The 21,818-nt window shown below is 37.7% G+C and overlaps 1 protein-coding gene across 1 annotated transcript in view; it reads right to left on the bottom strand.

The window, feature by feature from the left end:
- Positions 1–21,818, bottom strand: part of SBF2 (SET binding factor 2) — a 494,106-nt gene that overhangs the window by 70,045 nt on the left and 402,243 nt on the right. Inside the window, 4 exon segments of the mRNA XM_079104301.1 lie at positions 1,349–1,422; positions 2,218–2,390; positions 4,632–4,894; positions 7,129–7,299. Coding sequence (XP_078960427.1) covers positions 1,349–1,422; positions 2,218–2,390; positions 4,632–4,894; positions 7,129–7,299 — 681 coding nt within the window.

The raw sequence follows: 21,818 nt of genomic DNA, 5'->3' as shown, positions 1-21,818 counted from the left end.
GTTGCAAACCAGTTGCATATTTTAATCTAGTTTTTTAAAAAATATATTTTTAGTTGTAGATATTTATTTTTATGTGGTGCTGTGGATTGAACCCAGTGTCTCACACATGCTAGGCAAGTGTTCTACCACTGAGCTACAACTCTAGCCCTATGATCCCATTTTTGAAAAAAGAAAAACATTGCAAAAATATAAATCAACTTGTTAAAAGTGGTATCATGGTTAATGGTGGAGGTAGGAATAGGGTAGGGAGGACTACTGGAGGACTTTCATTTTGAACAATGCATGCTTCTTTTATGCTTAAATTTTATACAAAGAGCATTATTATGTTTGCAAATTGAAAAAACAAATACTTAAAAAATGGATGTTTTTAAAAAGACCTATTCTTGGCCAAGTAACAAACATTTATACACCTTGAGAAATCTGGACTCAGTATCCTTTATATAAGGAACTACATGTTTCATTCTTCTGAAGAGATCAGAACACAGAAAAAGAAAATGAATGTCTACTATATTTTACTAAGTGATAAAAACTATACAAATCAGCACTATGCTTTTTGTTGGCTCTAGGAGGCTTAAAGCTAAATGTAAATGTAAGTAATGATTACTGTCTTAAATTTCTGATACATTATTTTTCCTATCTGGCTTCTGGTCTCTCTTTAAATTTATTTTTAATAGTTGTTTTTATAAAATATTTTTTGATTGTCAATGGAATTTATTTACTTATATGTGGTACTAAGAATCAAACCCAGTGCCTTACACATGCTAGGCAAGCACACTACCACTAAGCCTCAACCCCAGCCCCAATAATTCTGTTTTATAAGCAAGAGGGTCCTAAACCCTAGTCCAGAGACTGGTGTCAGACTAGCTGCAAAATAATCATCTAGGAAGCAGATTTCCAGGCCATGTCCCTGGGTACTCTGATTCCAGGAGGCTAAGTTGAGTTCAGGACTCTGAATTTTTAATAGACTTCCCAGCTGCTTGTGATGTACAGTGGAACTGAGTGCTTCTATAATTGCTTAAATTCCTTTTTTTTTTTTTTTTTTCAAGTAGGCAGGGCATAAACTCTTGGGTTGGGCTTGGAAGTTAGAATTATTCATAATTCTGTGTCCTTATACAAGACTCAGAAAGAGGTTATTAGTGCTCTTTTGTTGAATTCAAGAAAGGATACTATTTCCACTTCAGCATCCTTTTTATAAGGTTCCACATGACAAATTCCTCTGAAAGTTTAATGTATTACCAGAATTGTATTTGTAAGAGGTTAGGAGAAGGTAATTTCTGGAACACAACTATTGCTGCTGATTTTGAGAAGAGATGCTGCACTCTGAAGGGATGTAATCTGGAATAATTACCTTCTGTATAGGTGGAAGTCTTCTACTTTCCCGATGCACTGCTTCTAGGGTCTCAATGTGCATAGCTACAATTCCTAGGAAGAGTCAGAGTAATCAAAATGAAAGAGCACACAAGTGGAATAAAAACTAATCAAAACTATTTTTAAATTTAAAACTAATCAAAGTTTTGCAGTTCCTCAAAAAGTTAAACAGAACTACCATATGACCCAACAATTCTACTCTAAAGTGGATACTCCAAAGAACTGAAATTAAGTACCACAAGATTCTTCTATGTGAATATTCATAATAGCATTATTTACAATATCCCAAAGGTAGAAACAATGCAAGTATCCATCAACAGATGAATAGGTAAACAAATCTGGTAAATCCATACAATGGAATATCATGTAGCCATAAAAAGGAGATATAAGTTCTGATATATGGACAAACCTTGAAAATGAAATTCATTAAATAAATGAAATTAAGTCAGACACAAAGATTGAAATATTGTATGATTCCACTTATATAAGATATCTAGAATAGACAAATTCATGGAGATAGAAAGTAAATTAGATGACATAGAGGACTGGGGAGTGGGGAAACAGGAGTTTTTGCTTATTGCAGTTCTATTTGAGGTGATGAAAAAAGGTTGGAAATAGTGGTGATGGTTGCACAATACTGTGAACACAATTAATGCCACTGGATTATATAGTTAAAAATGGTTGAAATGGCAAATTTTATGTTATACATATGTCATTACAACTTAAAAATATTAAAAAACCAGAAGATAAAAACATGGGTAAACTACATGTAGACAGGTATTACAGATCGTATGCTGGAACTCGATTATCTCTAATATTCTGAATCTTTAATATTTGTAAAGTGATTACCTGGTATCATGCAATGAAGGCTCTTGATGTGATCCTGAGTAACTCCACTTTCTGTACAAACCTTGTCAATAAATCGAGTAATGAACCGCACAACAGAGTTGGCAATGTCATTGTTCTCCGAATCTTCAAACCCACTCTCTGTATCATAGCTCTCAGCTACACTTCCTGCAATACTAGGAAAATCAAAGGCAGAAGTCACAGTCAGTACTCAAATGCAACAAATGACAACTATGTCAATCAATTTACAGAGCAACTAAAACTTACTAGAAGTAGGAGGGGGTTCACTCGACTCCATGGCTTCTATATTAAAAGACAGTGATGAAACATGATGTTCTACTTGCCTACCTTTGGAAACTACTGTCCAGCATTATCCTTTGGACCTAGATTTGTTTCTGTAAGGAATACCCTCTGTGACTCTCCCAAAAGGATCTCAGGAACCGCAAAAAATTAACAGTGACTCTTGCATTTATTATCTGTTACCTAAACCGTCCAAAATAACTTGTTCTCTCAAGTTAATTACTACATAGAATCAGACAAAGTAACGTGGCTATCTTTGGCAACTGGGGAACATGTACCCTGGAAGGTGAAGTAAAAGAACTACTTTTAGCAACTTGCACATTCTTCCATAAGGAAGAATCAAACTATCCTGTGATCCTTTCTTTTGCTGGCACTTCTCTCTCTTGAGTGAGTCACAAATCTTTGGGTCACTTTGAAACCACCATTCTTCTGTATGTGAAAAAATCATGCAGGAAGAGAGAACAAATTTGAAATGAAGCAGATATGAAAGCTCAATCCAAAACCAACCACATCAATTGAAAAACTATTAAAGTAAAGCTAAGCAGAAAATGTGGCCATTGTATCATCCCAAACTATTAAAGAACTTAGATGCCTTAGCCACTCACTATGCAGACCTTGAGAGATCATGGTCATCTAATGACAACTTCAAAGGAAAAGGAAAATATAGTTATTGACAGTCATAATGGAGATCAACTTGAATAGCACTGGGAGATAAAGCTGAGACACATTAAGGAAGATCTTAAAAAATCAAGCAATTGAGTGCAGAATTAATGAAATAATCTGTGAGATTATGAGCAGTAAAGGAATGTGGAAGCATCATTTCAGAAAGATTCTTGTGGTAGTAACTACAGCAAGAGAGGAATGAAACAGTGAGATAAATCCTAAAAGAGAAGAATGAAAAAATGAAACAACTAAGAGACTATTATAATAATTATGGCTTGAAGTAATAAGGGCCTAGGCTATGTTGTTCACATAAAATGACCAAAGGATGAACAAGAACCTTACAGGAAGAAATAAAGAGATCTGAGCAGATGACTGTATGTGCAAAATTCTGGCTCCACACTGTCTAGCCGAACAGAAACTCTGAGGTGTTTTTGAGAAAAAAAAAAAAAAAAAAAAGTGTCTGGATAGGAATATTTAGAGTTCAGGGAAAAAGAGTTAGGCCTTTGAATGAACTTTCCAACAGAGTGTGTAGAGTACTGGCAGGATTGAGAATGGAAAGAGAAGAGAAGCTGCCTGAAAGAGAAGAGGGATTCAGGAGAGCTAGAAGAACCACCAGGATGCTGCAACATCCAGCACTAAAGACAGAAAAGGGGTAGAATTTTACTACTGTTCAGGTGATTAGTTCATTTATTCATTCACTTAATTATCTACTCATTCAAATATTACTGAGTACTTACTATATGCAAAGAAGCTGAAATATAGCATTGAACAAAACAGACAAGAAATAGACAATAAGCAAATATAAGAAAATAAATCAGATTGTGGAAAATGTCACAAAAGAAAAATAAAAGCATGGTGGGAGATGGAGTGTTAGAGGTGATACTTAAGATAGGGAAGTCAGGAGAGTCTTGGTAGGTGATATTAAGCTAATACCTAAATAAGGGTGTGATTCTTATGGCTATTTCAGAAAAAGTATGATGAAATAACAAATACAAAGGCCCTAAGGCAGTACTATGCTTGGAGAATCTGGGTTTAGTATGAGTACGTAAACCAAGTATTAGCAGGCTAGTTGACAGAAGAATGATAGGAAATAAGATCAAAGCTTATATAGTCAGGGTCCTGTTAGGTCCTGCAGGCCATGATAAAGACTTTGGGTTTTATTCTCAGTGGTATGGGAAGTCACTGGAGGGTAGAAAGAAAGGCATGATTGAGCACATGATTAGGAAAATTCCACATACAAGTTGAGGTAAAGAGAAGAATATGTGGGAGAAGGTTAAGAACAGTAGGATGAAGTAAAGGTATTTTAATAGAAGAAAGCTGAGCTGAAGATGGGGGAAAATGGTTAATTTTTGAAATAGGTGAAATATTTGCCCAAAATACTATACTTTCTGCTAAGCCAAGACTGGCTCCAACAACAGCAGAAGGAGGGTCTCTGTGTCTCTACTTTCCAGTACCTGTTTGTGACAATACTGTTGCTCCCGCTCTCCCAGTCACCTGGCGCTGATGCCCTCAGGAGCTTGTTTTTACTTGTGTCTAGTGGAACTAGCAGGTTGACCATGAGGTTTGCGAAGTGAATGGCCTGACTGAAGACAGTGCTCTCCTCATGTTGCACTAGCTCCTGCTGAGTTGATTTACTCAGAGTAGGCCAGAGGCGTAGCTGCTCGGCTGCCAGGTCCATTGCTGTCTTCTCCTGATATTGGTCATCAGGAAGCTTATCCTAGAAAACAGAGAAACAAGACAAAGAAGAACACCCATCAATTCATATGAGCTTTAAAAATTTAGATCTTCTCTTTGGAATATTCTATGTTTCTATATATTTTATCAGCATTCACTATTTTTGACAAAAATACCATGCAAATATTTAAAAATCAAGAAAACTGTCTTAAAAATTAAGAAAACATCTTCTATCACATATTAGCAGCAGAAATGAAAACACAAAACCAAAATATAACAATCACTACAAAACAAAACCTAGTCTTCAGAACTGCGCAACAGACTTAAGGCAGCAGAAGCAAAACACAGATGGATGTTTCTCATTGCTAAAATTTCACTGTATTTATTTATCACTATGGTCCCATCCCTTTTAAGCTACTAGTTACAATAAACTGTTGACCTACAGTTCCTCCAGTAGCATTTGCTAATACTCTGATTGTTTTTTCTGCTCTTTGGGAGAAGATGGATTAACCAAGGTCACAAAAATATAGCTAGATTTCCTTGTAAATGTGGGAGTCAGGCACTATCATACACACAAGTTTATAGGTGACAGTGGAATTTTTAAGAGGGATTCCTAGTTGGCTGAAGAGTTAAGTAATAAGAACAGTGATTCACATTTTCATAGCATTTTATAGCTCGTGAAGAATAATTTGGCATACCAGGCAGATGTCAATGCTATTTGTTCTTATATTAAATAACAGACCAATACTATATCTAAAATAATATAAGGCACAGAAATATCTGAATACTACTGTGTAGGTTCTGTTAAGATTCCAAGAATCACCAGGCATGGTGGTGCACGCCTGTAATCCTAGTGGCTCAGGAGGCTAAGGCAGGGGAATCGAGAGTTCAAAGCCAGACTCAGCAAAAGTGAGGCACTAAGCAACTCAGTAAGACTCTGTCTCTAAATAAAATACAAAATAGGGCTGGGGATGTGGCTCAGTGGTTGAATGCCCCTGAGTTCAATATTTGGTACCCCCCCCTCATCCTGCCCCCCCCATAAAAGATACCAAGATATCAAGAATAATTTATTTTATATTCTATAAAGTTAAAGTGGAAAATGATGGAAAGGATCAGCAGTGATATATTTGCCCAGTAAGTAGAGCTAAAAATTAACTGTTAAGTGAATCAAAATTGATAATTAGCTAATTTTTAGGCTGCTTTAAGTTCAATTCATGAGGATAATAACTTCTAATGCTTATTTTTTAGAGCTGGAGATGTACTTCAGTGGTAGTGTTTGCCTAGCATGTGTGTGAGGCCATAAATGGGCCACTGGTACCACAAAAAACAAAACAAAAAAACTCTGAACAAATAAAACCACTTATTTACTATGTTCCAGGTACAAGTATTAAACACTAAAATCTTAACAATAATCGTATTTATTCATTTTGCCAATGAGAAAATAAGGCACCAAGAGGTAACATGACTTGTCCCAGACCAGAGAGCTAGTAAATTTAAAAATTTCAGACTATAAACTACTTTTTCGAATTATAAACACTTTTTAATTCGTTCTTGAAAAAATTATATGCTATTGAGATATACAGAAACATAGAATATTCATAACAGAAGACTTAAATTTATTGCTGGCATATTTGTAATCAGAACTATTTAATTTTTTTAAAAAATATTTTTATTAGTTCTTGATGAACCTTTATTTATTTATTTTTATGTGGTGCTGAGAATCGAACCCAATGCCTCACACATGCTAGGCAAATGCTCCACCACTAAGCCACAACTCCAGCCCCAGAACTATTTAATTTTATATTTATTTTAAAGTCAATTAACTATTTTCTTCTTTGCTGCCATCTCACCTCCTTCCTTTCTTTTGTGGTGCTTGGGATCAAGCCCAGGACCTTTGCAAATGCTAGGCAAGCACTTTACCATTTGACCACATGGCCCAGTCCTAGAATAAATTAACCTTAATTTGACATTTCTTCAAGAAAGTTGCACAGAGACTTATATTTTGATATATTTTAGGTTTGTTCTTTCTATTCACTTTCCTATAATTGTTTCCAAAGAATTCTTATTTATTAAATGATAAAATAATTATAGGGCTAGTATTGGGAAGTATTATTGAAAAATATGCCAGAAATCAACAAAAGAAAGACACTCACCACAGGGTTCTCTAAAGTAAATCTCAAATACACTAGTAGGAAATGACTAGTTTTAGAATATCCATGTAAGCATTCTTAAATATCAGAATCCTAGCCTCATTCAAGTACCCTTCTTTTCTCTTACCTTTTGCTTCAGATATAAAGCATGATTGTCTTCCTTCGCTGAGAGATACAGGGAGCGAACCTGTTCTTGTACTGCATTGTAAAAAGTTGTCTCCCAAAACTGCTGATTTGTCCAAATGGGATGGTCCTGAACACAGGTGTAGGCAAACTGGCTGACTCCAGGGGCTAGTTTCTGTAAGAACACACAATATCTATCACGTTGTGGCTGCTAGAGTTATGACAGTTCAGAAGTTCACAGGTGCCACAGTTAATTGGAGAGGTGATCAAAGGATTTCTCCAAAGGTTTAGCAATCAGTATCTTACTCATTTTTAACTGGCAAACTTTAGCTTGGTATCAAATCTTTTAGGATCTCAGTTACTTTACCTATCAAAATGGGAATTTAGTAACAGATAAAAATCAAAGATGTTACTTTATAATTAGAGAATATATGAAGCCTATCAATGTACCATGTGCACAGTAGGCACTATACAATTATTATAATTAGGACATATAATAAAATCTATCATAATCTAGATATAGAACTCCAGATAATTTAAATTTTCTTTCACCCAGTTTTAAGAGTACCTTTTTTTAAACTTCACTAAGTGAGATATGAATTTAGTCTTACACACAGAATGAGGGCAAATCTTGAATTTGTGGCTCATGGAATTGTTCTCTCCCCAATGCTAACTCTAGCTGAGTACTTTCTCACCTAGTTGCTTGCTGCTTGGCTTACATACCTGCCAAAAGACTGTTCTAGGCTTCAAGGACATTTTCTAGTAACTAAATCTGAGTATGGGAAAGTAACTATTCCTTTCCTGGACTTTTTGTGGGGTTTCAGCATTAGGTAAATTTAAGAGGTAATTAATAACAGTGTGTCACCTATAATCCCAGCTGCTTGGGAGGCAGAGGCAGGAGGATTACAAGTCTGAGGTCAGCCTGTACAATTTAGTGAGTCCCTGTTTCAAAATAAAAAGGGATGGGGATGTAACTCATATAGACTGGGTTTAATTCTCAGTATCCCCCCAACTCCAAAAAAAAAAAAAAAAAAAAAGAGATAATTAACAGAAGTAAGGAAAGCTAACTGCAGGTACTTGGTAGGTACTTCATGTGTATTTACATGTCTAGTTTAATACTAAAAATTTTCTAAGATGAATATTATTATCCACAATTTAAGGAAGAGAAAACAGAAGTTTGGGGAAGGTTATGTGATTGACTAAGGTCATAGAGCAATCAAGTAGGTGGTGGAACTAAGTTTCAGGCTCAAAGTTTGTTTCCAAACCCCTGACCTTTTTACTATACCAAAGGGTCTTTGAAAAAGAACTGAAAACAAATTATTGGCCAATTTGCACGACTGTACCCCACCCTCACTTAGGATCGTGTTTCTCAAAAGTCAGTATTTTGTCTTGAAAACTCTGATAAGACTTTACATACATTAAAAAATTTGTTTTGTGTGATATTGTGATCAAATGCAGGGTCTCATACATACTAGGCAAGATCCATACCACTGAGCTACATCCCCAGCTCTGTGTTTTTTTTTTTTTCTCTTTCTTTCGTTTTTTTTTTTTTATTGTAAACAAATGGGATACATGTTGTTTCTCTGTTTGTACATGGCGTAAAGGCATACCATTTGTGTAATCATAAATTTACATAGAGCAATGTTGTTTGATTCATTCTGTTATTTTTTCCCTTCCCCCCACCCCTCCCACCCCTCTTTACCCTCTATACAGTAGTTCCTTCCTCCATACTTGCCCCCCTCCCTAACCCTAACTCTAACCCTTCCCTCCCCCCCATTATGTGTCATCCTCCACTTATCAGCGATATCATTCGTCCTTTGGCTTTTTGAGATCAGTGTATCTCACTTAGCATGATATTCTCCAATTTCATCCATTTGCCTGCAAATGTCATAATTTTATCATTCTTCATGGCTGAGTAATATTCCATTGTATATATATACCACAGTTTCTTTATCCACTCATCAATTGAAGGGCATCTAGGTTGGTTCCACAGTCTGGCTATTGTGAATTGAGCAGCTATGAACATTGATGTGGCTGTATTTCTGTAGTATGCAGATTTTAAGTCCTTTGGGTATAGGCCAAGGAGTGGGATAGCTGGGTCAAATGGTGGTTCCATTCCAAGTTTTCTAAGGAATCTCCACACTGCTTTCCATAGTGGCTGCACTAATTTGCAGCCCCACCAGCAGTGTATGAGTGTACCTTTCTCCCCACATCCTCCCCAACACCTGTTGTTGCTCGTATTCTTGATAATCGCCATTCTAATTGGGGTGAGATGGAATCTTAGGGTGGTTTTGATTTGCATTTCTCTTATTACTAGAGATGTTGAACATTTTTCCATATGTTTGTTGATTGCTTGTAGATCTTCTTCTGTGAAGTGTCTATTCATTTCCTTAGCCCATTTGTTGACTGGACTATTTGAATTCTTGGAGTAGAGTTTTTTGAGTTCTTTATAGATTCTGGAGATTAGTGCTCTATCTGAAGTATGATTGGCAAAGATGTTCTCCCACTCTGTAGGCTCTTTCTTCGCATTGCTGATAGTTTCCTTTGCTGAGAGAAAGCTTTTTAGTTTGAATCTATCCCAGTGGTTGATTCTAGCTTTTATTTCTTGTGCTATGGGAGTCCTGTTAAGGAAGTCTGGTCCTAGACCAACAAGGTGAAGATTTGGACCTACTTTTTCTTCTATAATCTGCAGGGTCTCTGGTCTGATTCCGAGGTCCTTAATCCATTTTGAGTTTAGTTTCGTGCATGGTGAGAGATATGGGTTTAGTCTCATTCTGTTGCATAAGGATTTCCAATTCTCCCAGCACCATTTGTTGAAGAGGCTATCTTTTCTCCATTGCATATTTTTGGCCCCTTTGTCTAGTATGAGAAAATTGTATTTATTTGGGTTTGTGTCCGTGTCCTCTATTCTGTACCATTGATCTACCTTTCTATTTTGGTACCAATACCATGCCGTTTTTGTTACTATTGCTTTGTAGTAGAGTTGAAGGTCTGGTATTGCAATACCCCCTGTTTCACTCTTCCTGCTAAGGATTGCTTTAGCTATTCTGGGTTTCTTATTCTTCCAGATGAATTTCATAATTGCTTGCTCTATTTCTGTAAGGTACACAATTGGGATTTTAATTGGAATTGCATTGAATTTGTATAGCACTTTAGGTAGTATGGCCATTTTGACAATATTAATTCTTCCTATCCAAGAACATGGAAGATCTTTCCATCTTCTAAGGTGTTCTTTAATTTCTTTCTTTAGTGTTGTATAGTTCTCATTGTAGAGGTCTTTCACCTCTTTTGTGAGATTGATTCCCAAGTATTTTATTTTTTTCGAGGCTATTGTGAATGGGGTAGTTTTCCTAATTTCTCTTTCTGAAGATTCATCACTTATGTATAAAAATGCGTTGGATTTATGGGCATTGATCTTGTAACCTGCTACTTTACTGAAATCACTTATGAGTTCTAAGAGTTTTCTGGTGGAATTTCCAGGTTCCTCTAAATATATAATCATGTTATCAGCGAACAGGGATAGTTTGAGTTCTTCTTTTCCAATTCGTATCCCTTTAATTTCTTTGGTTTGTCTAATTGCTCTGGCCAGAGTCTCAAGAACGATGTTGAATAGAAGTGGTGAAAGAGGGCATCCCTGCCTTGTTCCAGTTTTTAGGGGGAATGCTTTCAGTTTTTCACCATTTAGAATGATATTAGCCATGGGCTTAGCATAAATGGCCTTTACAATGTTAAGGAATGTTCCCACTATCCCTATTTTTTCTAGTGTTTTGAGCATGAAGGGGTGCTGTATTTTATCAAATGCTTTTTCTGCATCTATTGAAATAATCATGTGATTCTTGACTTTAAGTCTATTAATATGGTGAATTACGTTTATTGATTTCCTGATGTTGAACCAACCTTGCATCCCTGGGATGAAACCCACTTGATCATGGTGCACTATCTTTTTAATATGTTTTTGTATGCGATTTGCTAAAATTTTGTTGAGAATTTTTGCGTCGATGTTCATTAAGGATATTGGTCTGAAATTTTCTTTCCTTGATGAGTCTCTGTCTGGTTTAGGTATCAGTGTGATATTGGCTTCATAGAATGAGTTTGGGAGGGTTCCCTCCTCTTCTATTTTATGGAATACTTTGAGAAGTATTGGAATGAGCTCTTCCTTAAAGGTTTTGTAGAACTCGGCTGAGAACCCATCTGGTCCCGGACTTTTCTTTGTTGGTAGGCTTTTGATGACTTCTTCTATTTCAGTACTTGAAATTGGTCTATTTAAATTGTTTATGTCCTCCTCATTCAGTTTAGGCAATTCATATGTCTCTAGAAACCTGTTGATGTCTTCGAAATTTTCTATTTTGTTGGAGTATAGATTTTCAAAATAGCTTCTAATTATGTTTTGTATTTCCATCCTGTCTGTTGTGATATTTCCTTGTTCATTCCGAATTTTAGTGATTTGGGTTTTCTCTCGTCTTCTCTTTGTTAGTGTGGCTAAAGGTTTATCAATTTATTTTTTCGAAGAACCAACTATTTATTTTGTCAATTTTTTGTATTGTTTCTTTTGTTTCAATTTCATTGATTTCAGCTCTGAGTTTAACTATTTCCTGTCTTCTACTACTTTTGGTGCTGTTCTGTTCTTCTTTTTCTAGGGCTTTGAGCTGTAGTGTTAGGTTGTTTATTTGTTGAGTTTTACTTCTTTTATTAAATGCGCTCCATGAAATAAATTTCCCTCTAAGTACTGCTCATAGTGTCCCAGAGATTTTGATATGATGTTTCTTTGTTCTCATTTACCTCTAAGAATTTTTTAATTTCCTTCCTAATATCTTCTGTTATCCATTCATCATATAATAGCATATTGTTTAATCTCCAGATGTTGGAATAGTTTCTGTGTTTTACTCTTTCATTTATTTCTAACTTCAATCCATTATGATCTGATAGAATACATGCTAGTGTCTCTATCTTCTTGTATTTGCTAACATTAGCTTTGTGGCATAATATATGGTCTATTTTAGAGAAGGATCCATGTGCTGCTGAGAAGAAAGTGTATTCACTCTTGGTTGGATGGTATATTCTATAAATGTCCGTTAAGTCTAAATTATTGATTGTGTTGTTGAGATCTATGGTTTCTTTGTTCAATTTTTGTCTGGAAGATCTGTCCAGTGGTGAGAGCGGCGTGTTAAAATCACCTATTATTATTGTGTTGTGGTCTATTTGGTTTCTGAAATTGAGAAGGATTTGTTTGACATACATAGATGAGCCACTGTTTGGAGCATAGATGTTTATGATTGTTATATCTTGCTGATTTATGCTTCCCTTAAGCAGTAAGAAATGACCTTCTTTATCCCTTCTGACTAACTTTGGCTTGAAGTCCACATTATCGGAAATGAGGATGGATACTCCAGCTTTTTTGCTGAGTCCATGTGCATGGTATGTTTTTCCCCATCCTTTCACCTTTAATCTATGGGTATCTTTTTCTATGAGGTGAGTCTCTTGCAGGCAACATATTGTTGGATCTTTCTTTTTAATCCAGTCTGCCAGTCTATGTCTTTTGATTGATGAATTCAGGCCATTAACATTCAGGGTTATTATAGAGAAATGATTTGGTTTCCCGGTCATTTGGTTCATTTTTAAAATTTTGTTTATTTATTTGTTTGACACAACTTGTTTCCTCCTTTATTTGACAATTCCTTTAGGATAATTCCTCCCTTTGCTGATTTGCTTCTTTGTTTTTCATCTCTTCCTCATGGAATATTTTGTTGAGAATGTTCTGTAATGCTGGCTTTCTTTTTGTAAATTCTTTTAGCTTTTGTTTATCATGGAAGGATTTTATTTCATCGTCAAATTTGAAGGTAAGTTTTGCTGGGTATAAGATTCTTGGTTGGCATCCATTTTCTTTCAGGGCTTGAAAAATGTTGTTCCAGGACCTTCTAGCTTTTAGGGTCTGGATTGAAAAATCTGCTGATATGTGTATTGGTTTCCCCCTGAATGTAATTTGGTTCTTTTCTCTCACAGCCTTTAAAATTCTGTCTTTATTTTGTATGTTAGGTATTTTCATTATAATGTGCCTTGGTGTGGGTCTGTTGTAATTTTGTGTATTTGGAGTCCTGTAAGCCTCTTGAACTTGATTTTCCATTTCATTCTTCAGATTTGGGAAATTTTCTGATATTATTTCATTGAATAGGTTGTTCATTCCTTTGGCTTGTTTCTCTAGACCTTCCTCAATCCCAATAATTCTTAAATTTGGCCTTTTCATGATATCCCATAGTTCTTGTAGATTCTGTTCATGATTTCTTACCATCTTCTCTGTTCAACTTTGTTTTCAAGGTTAAATATTTTGTCTTCAATGTCTGAGGTTCTGTCTTCCAGGTGTTCTATCCTATTGGATATGCTTTCTATGGAGTTCTTAATTTGGTTTATTGTTTCCTTCATGTCAAGGATTTCTGTTTGGTTTTTTTTTCAATATCTCTAACTCTTTATTGAAATGATCTTTTGCTTCCTGTATTTGCTCTTTTAACTGTCGATTGGTGCGATCATTCAATGCTTGCATTTGCTCTTTCATCTCATCGTTTGCTTCTCTGATCATTTTAATTATGTACATTCTGAACTCCTTTTCTGTCATTTCTTCTGCCATGCTGTCATTGGGTTTTATTGATGTAACATCTAGATTTGTTTGCAGCATTTTGTTTCCTTGTTTTCTCATATTGTTCAGATATCAGTGGACCGCTGAGATATTGCAGATTTCCTCTGTTGATTTACAATGTCCCTGAAGATTTCTATATATATCCCCTCTTAGCTTTCAGTAGGCTGAAGTCTTGGAGGAAGTTGATAATGCGGTGCTCCACAAGGAAGCTGCCTCTCTAGGAGTGGTGGCCTTCAGGTGGGGTATATTCCCTGCTAGTGGGCAGAGGTGCCTCCACTTGTTGACCAATGGTCATCCAAAGGGGACCTAGGCTGTGGGCTGAGGCAAGGCCTGTTTGGGCCTGTGTCTCTGGTTTTACCGTCCTTGTGGGGAAACCTCACCAGGCAGGGAAGACTCACCCAGTGGGGAGGTCTCGCTGGTCAGTTTCCTCCTAGAGGTTCCCCTCAATTTACAGCTACTGCCTGGGCTGGGCTGCCTTCCTCTGCAAAGTTTCCAGGGGCCCGGCCCTACCTCCTGGGCCTGGGAGCCTCACCCTTCGCAGATGAATCTCCTTAGGCTGCCCCTCTTCAGAGAATTTGCCCACAGGCCTGGAACCTTCGCTCCGACCTAAGCCTGTCTCTGTGCGGCTCTTCCACCCAGAAGCCTCCTAGATCCTGGGACCCTGTTCTGCACCTAATCGCCTGGCTGCGTGGCCCCTCCTCTGAGCAGCCACCTGTGGCCCCGAACAATCGCTCTGAGTCCCAGAGACCCGCCACAGGCCTCTTCCTCCAGACAGCCGCCCAGTATGCCGGTGCGGTCACTAGGAGTCCAAGAAACTCACTTCGTGCCTCCTCCTCCCACCAACCACCCATAGCCCGGGGCAATCAATCACTCCGAGTCGAAGTGACCCTCCCCGTTCCTCCTCCTTCTCCAGATAACCCCCCGGGTGTTCAGGAGCAGTCCCTCTGAGTGGCTCTGAATCCACGTGACCCGCTGCACGGGTCCTCTGGGCACCGCCCGGAGCTCAGGTGCGGCCACTCAAGACCAAGCGTCCCACCACGCTTCTCCTCCAGGCAGCCCCCCTGTGTTCAGGAGCTGTCACTTTAAGACCAAACAACTCACCACTCGCCTTCTCCTCTGAGCAGCCGCCTGGAGCGCTAATGCAGTCACTGCGAGTCCAAAGGACCCGCCGCGCTCCTTCTCCTCCTTCTCCTACTCCTCCGGGCAGGCCCTGGGGTTCAGAAGTGGTCAGAGTCCAAACAACTCGCCACGCAGCCCCTTCTCTGGCAACCGCCTGTAGCTCTGGTGTAGTCTCTCCGAATCCAAGTGGCCACGCTCCTCTCCTCCTCCTCAGGGCAGGCCCCGGTGTCCTGAGTCCACACAGTTCTCCTCGCCACTCTTCCCCTGGGCAGCCGCCGGAGCCCCAGTGGCTGCTCCGAGTCCCAGCGCTGTGCCCAGCGGCCTCCTTTACGGCGCTCCCAGCTGTCCGAGTTCACTGCTCCAGCGGGGGGAGGGGCGTCTCGCCGGCAGTTCTACTTCACAAAGTTTCCTGCGTTCCGGGACCCCTGTCCCATCCGGGATGTCCCCCCAGGGGGTGAGAGTCACCCGGCTGCTTTGAGTTGGTCCCAAGCGTCTCAATATCTCCTCTTTTGAATCCTGAGTCCTGGAGCAACATGAAATGCACCCACCCTCTAGGCCGCCATCTTGAAAAACCCCCAGCTCTGTGTTTTTAAAAAGAGAATTTACACCAGGCATGGTGGCACATGCCTGTAATCCCAGCAGCTCAGGATGCTGAGGCAGGAGGATCACAAGTTCAAAGTCAGCAACTTATTGAAACCCTATCTCTAAATAAAATGTATTTTTAAAAAAAGGGCTGGGGATGTAGCTTAATGGTTAAGCACCCCTAGGTTTATAATCCCCAGTACAAAAAAAATTTACATTGCCAAATGTCAGTTAATGATGAGTCATTTTTCCACAGCTGCTGCTTTCACTTCTAAAGTTAAGGTGCTTCAAAAAATTTAATTCATAATTTCTTATAAAACAGCAGATTGGATCTTCAATAGGCAATTTTTTGGAGGTATCCATTTTATTCCTTAGAATCTGTTTTTTGTGAGTAAAACTAAAAAGTTTCTGAAAAGTTTTCTTTTGAAGTGACTAAATAAATTTTCTTCTGAAATATTAGACACTAAAGGTTATACAGAAAACAATTATGTAGGAAAAGTTGGTTGCCTCTTAGAGATATACACATATACAAAATACTTGGTAAAAATTATATGCTCAATATATGCTAATTTCCTTTTTGGTTTAGAGTGTACTAAAACCAAACCTGGAATAGGCACCGAGCCTAACATAAAAGGTAGTACTTGTGGGGCTGGTGTAGCTCAGTGGTAGGACACTTGCCTAGTATGTGTGAGGCACTGGGTTTGATTCTCAGCACTGCACATAAAAAGTAAAGGTCCTTTATAGATTCTGGAGATTAGTGCTCTATCTGAAGTATGATTGGCAAAGATATTCTCCCACTCTGTAGGCTCTTTCTTCGCATTGCTGATAGTTTCCTTTGCTGAGAGAAAGCTTTTTAGTTTGAATCTGTCCCAGTTATTGATTCGTGCTTTTATTTCTTGTGCTATGGGAGTCCTGTTGAGGAAGTCTGGTCCTAGGCCGACATGTTGAAGATCTGGACCTACTTTTTCTTCTATAATCTGCAGGGTCTCTGGTCTGATTCCAAGGTCCTTAATCCATTTTGAGTTGACTTTTGTGCAGGGTGAGAGATAGGGGTTTAGTTTCATTCTGTTGCATATGGATTTCCAATTCTCCCAGCACCATTTGTTGAAGAGGCTATCTTTTCTCCATTGCATATTTTTGTCACCTTTGTCTAGTATTAGAAAGTTGTATTTATTTGGGTTTGTGTCCATGTCCTCTAAAGAACTCAAAAAACTCTACACCAAGAATACAAATAATCCAATCGACAAATGGGCTAAGGAAATGAATAGACACTTCACAGAAGAAGATGTACAAGCAATCAACAAACATATGAAAAAATGTTCAACATCTCTAGTAATAAGAGAAATGCAAATCAAAACCACCCTAAGATTCCATCTCACCCCAATTAGAATGGCGATTATCAAAAATACAAGCAACAGGTGTTGGCGAGGATGTGGGGAGAAAGGTACACTCATACATTGCTGGTGGGGCTGCAAATTAGTGCAGCCACTCTGGAAAGCAGTGTGGAGATTCCTTAGAAAACTTGGAATGGAACCACCATTTGACCCAGCTATCCCATTCCTTGGTCTATACCCAAAGGACTTAAAATCAGCATACTACAGAGATACAGCTACATCAATGTTCATAGCTGCTCAATTCACAATAGCTAGATTGTGGAACCAACCTAGATGTCCTTCAATTGATGAGTGGATAAAGAAACTGTGGTATATATATACAATGGAATATTACTCTGCCATAAAGAACGATAAAATTATGGCATTTACAGGCAAATGAATGAAATTGGAGACCATCATGCTAAGTGAGATAAGCCAATCTCAAAAAACTAAAGGACGAATGATCTCGCTGATAAGTGGATGATGACACATAAGGGGGAGGGTGGGAGGAGTTAGTGTTAGGGTTAGGGTTAGGGTTAGGGAGGGGTCACGAATGGAGGAAGAAAGGACTGTTTAGAGGGGAAAGAAGGGTGGGAGGGGTGGGGGGAAGGGGAAAAATAATAGAATGAATCAAACAACATTACCATATGTAAATTTATGATTATACAAATGGTATGACTTTAACCCATGTACAAACAAACATGTATCCCATTTGTTTACAATAAAAAAAAAAAGTAAAGGTCCATTGACTACAAAAAAAAATATTTTAAAGAAGATAGTCTTGTATAGTTGGAAGCAAGATGGCTGTGATTTTGCTCCTGAGAGGCTCTTTGTACTCCTGCTGAAATGACTAGCTTCCACCCCCATTCTCCCTGTTAGGTGGCTATAAATTAGGGTTGACCATGAAGCAAAATTGAGCAGTTCCTGTACTGGGGTTGTGGCTCAGTGGTACAGCACTTGCCTAACATGTGTGAGGCACTGGGTTGGATTCTCAGCATAATATATAAATAAATGAATAAAATACAGGTCTAAAAAATTAAAAAAAAATTGAATAGTTCCCTGAGGCCAAAGTGCACAAACAATAGCTACTATCTACCTATGGGAAATCATGGACAAATGTTTGGTGCTGAGAGTGTGTAAGCAGAAGCCATACACAGTGAGTCACGTGTTCCTTATACCTCTGCACGTAGATACTTGGGATGTGGATTACCCCTCACAGTTTAGTCCTTCACTGTAAGGACTGACCATTGCTTTAGTAGCAGTGCACAGACCTATTGTGAAAAAGATTCTAAAGGTATAAAATTCAAATAAAATAAAAGCATAATTCTCAACTGCCTTCCCCATGAGAACAGTCAGAGGTAATACCATTTCTCCTTTCCTCTCCTTTCTTTTTTTCATGGCACTAAGGACTGGACCCAGGGTCTTGCACGTGCAAGGGAAACTCTCCATGACAGAGCTGCATTCCCAGCCTGGGAAGCAGTGCCTTTTCATACAGATGAGGTACATAATGAAAAGAACAGCAGCTCCAAAAGCCTTGGAGTTCTGAAATTACATTAAAATAGACAAGTTCAGGAAAACTGAGCTCTTAACGAATCCTCATTAGTTTCCTTAGGATATTATCAGTTTTTTCTCTTTTTTTAAAGGAAAATCAACATACCAAAAGTTATTAATTATAAATCTCTTATTAAAAATTGAAAGAGGTGGGCTGGGGATATAGCTCAGTTGGTAGAGTGCTTGCCTTGCAAGCACAAGGCCTTGGGTTCAATCCCCACCACCTAAAAAAAAAAAAAAAAGAAAAAGAAAAAAAAATATAAAAATTGACAGAGCTCTAAAGGAATCTGAGAGTCTAAAGAAGCCTTTCTTTTCTCCTACAGCATTTTTCTCACTGATGCTGCATACTCCCTTTCTGTGGCACATATTCATTGATATTATCTTCCTGTTTATTCACAAACTAAAATGAATATGCAAAAGCTTCTCTAAATCTTTTCAACAGAAGTGGGACTCTATGTTCCAAATAGAAATGGTGCAAAAGAGAGTGATCATGGTCCAAAAGGGTCAGAACCCATTGCCTGTTTGCTTGATGAGAATTACAGCAGGTTGAAGTGATTATAGGATAAACACTTTCAGTGGCAAGACAGTCACGAGAGGCTATGGCATCTGATATATGTATAAGAAATCACTACTTTCCAGATGCTAAAAATATTATTATTTCCTCAAACATGAAATCTGCCTTTCTTTGTGGTTTCTTGCTATTTGTTCAACTGTGAGCAAGGACACTGGGGCCCAGTGTTAGGTTGGGCAGGGCCACTGCACTGATGGGCAGGTGTGTTCTCAGGACCAGCAGAGGGCAGTAGCACGTTATTCTACTGAGATTCCATCATAGCTTTAGATAGAAATTGTAAACATGGAACTTTTCAGTCTGGTTGGGCTGCAAAGCAGACTGCAAAAGTAAGGTGAATATTGCATGTCTTCACTGCACATTTGAGAAACCCTATAAAAGAATGGATTTGCCCAAGGTTGCATGACAAGATGGGAAAGATGAGATGGGAACAGAAATATGATTTTCCATTACACTGGGATACAAAAATTCTGTAAGATATAAAAATTAAGATGCTTCCCCACAAAACAAAATTGTAATATAATTATGGAGAGAAAGATGTAATGAGACTTTTTAGGTTTTCTGATTCTGTATAATCTGTGAAAATAGCAGTTTCGTTAAACAGAGAAAATAAGCACCTGTGGATAAAACTATCTCCTGATTTTAATCAGGTCTTTGGTTTTAAGTAAAAACTTTTCCAAGACAGTTTCTCAAACTGGTATATATTGCTAGCTTCATGATATTTTATTTTGTACAAAGATGAGATCCAATCCATACTGAGAGTGGTGGTAGGGAATGATGTCAATTGACATCTCCCTTTCCCTTCAATTCTGGCACTAATACTTATTTTATATTTCATAATAATTCTTATGATTCTGTCCTAAAGAAACAAGTGATATTGTGTCACGCAATTTTGTAAGATATTAAGAATGTGTTGATTTCCTTCCTTATCTAGAAAAAATAGCTCTGAAAGTACTAGATTAAGCAATGCCATTCATTTTCCACAAAGCTTTCAAAGGAAACCCAGCATGGGGCAGGATATGGAGAATAAACTTATGGGGCTCACCAAACAGCAGGCCATATTAAAATCCAAATAAATGGATAGTTATCATCTGAGAGACCAGACAGATAATCAAGGGAGAGGTTAAGATGTAAGTACAAAGGGCCTGTCTAAATCTTGTCTGGCTACATGTTCGCTCCCCAGGTCTGAGTTTCCTTTTGGAGAGCTCAGAGGGAAACTAAATTTCAGGATGGAAAGCAGGACTCGTTCCATAAACATGTGATGATCTTAAAGAATAATGTAGAATGCAGAGACTATCTTAAATTTCTGGAGATTTCTTTTACTACCAATATTTATAAACTCACTAAAACCTTACAGAAATCTTATGACCCACTGAGATAAGTACTATTCTTTCCTCTAGTCTTTTTTTTTTTTTTTTTTTTTTTTAAAGAATAAGATCTTCCTGTGTTGCTCAGGCTAGTTTCAAACCTGTGGTCTCAAGTAATATTCCCACCCCAGCCTCCCAAGTAGATGGAACTACAGGCTTGAGCCACCATGCCCAGCTTTTTAAAGATGAGGGAACTGAAGCACTAAGAAGTTAAGTAACCTGCCCACAAGAACATTTCCAAGAAAGTGGTATAGGCAGAGCTGGAATTCAAACGTAGACAGGTTGGCTGAAGTCTAATTTTTAACCAACCAGTTAAAAAAGATGGGCAAAATATCTGAATAGATACTTCACCAGAGATGATACAGGGATAGCAAATAAGCATCTGCAAAGAAACTCATTATCATTGGTCATTAGGAAGATACAAATGAAAATTGCAACAACATATTACTTCATGTCTATTGGAATAGCTAAAATTAACATAAAGCTAAATTAACAATAGCTAAAACCTAACATGAAGATGTGGAGGAACTAGAAGTCTCAAGCTGCTGGAAGGAGTAGAAATGTTAGCTCTTTGGAGAAAAAGTTGGCCATTTCTTAAGGAGTTAAACATACACCTACTACAAAGATTCCATTTCCAGGTTATGTATCCAAGAAAAAGTAAAATACATATCTATAGAAAGCTTGTATATGACTATTCATAGTAGCCTTATTTGAAATAACTAAAATCTGGAAACAATCCAAATTTCTACCAACAAGTTAATGGATTGCCAAATCAAGGGTATTTATATAATGGACTAGTACTTAGTAATAAAAAGGAATGAACTACTGATACATGGACCAGCACAGATAAATCTTAAAAAAATCTAGTTAGTATCTAATTAGTAGGAATTCTAAAGAGAACCAGAGAAAATTAAGAGAAGAAAATAATCAAATAAATGAAATAAGAATATTCTGGTATTTTCCTGAACCAAAGGTCACAGATTTTTCAGTTTGAAAAATCCAACTAATGCCTATCTAGTGAGTGAATAAAGACCCACATAAGGCATAACTTTATTAACACTTAATCCATGAAAGGGAATCCTACAACATAGCACAGAGATAAAATTGGCCACAAGCAAAAGAGTAGAAATCAGATAATGTCAGACTAACAGGTGGGATGTGTTACTGTGTGGAATGGAAGGAGGGGGAAATTTGTAAGAGGACGGGCAGAGGTGGTGGTAATGTAAGAGACCTAAATGTTCACAATGCAAGTCACTTCATAATGTCTAATACTGTAAAATTAAGAAATAGCAGTGAATGCTTATTACTTAGAAATGCAAAGCCAAATACCAAAATAAATACCTAAGGAGTTCAACACAGTTTTCCCTGGAAAGTAGACAGATTTTTGGAAGTAGGGCTGGTACCTCTATTTTCGTGATAAGCTGTAATTTTTTTATTTCCAAAATTAACACATATCATTTTAAAATAAGGTTATTATATATGGAATAAAAATTAAACAGAAAATAA

This window comes from Sciurus vulgaris (genome assembly GCF_902686455.1).
Source record: "Sciurus vulgaris genome assembly, chromosome: 11".
NCBI classification, from domain to species: Eukaryota; Metazoa; Chordata; class Mammalia; order Rodentia; family Sciuridae; genus Sciurus; species Sciurus vulgaris.
The sequence above is the reverse complement of the archived record's forward strand: the minus strand, read 5'-3'. Positions and strand labels throughout refer to the sequence as shown.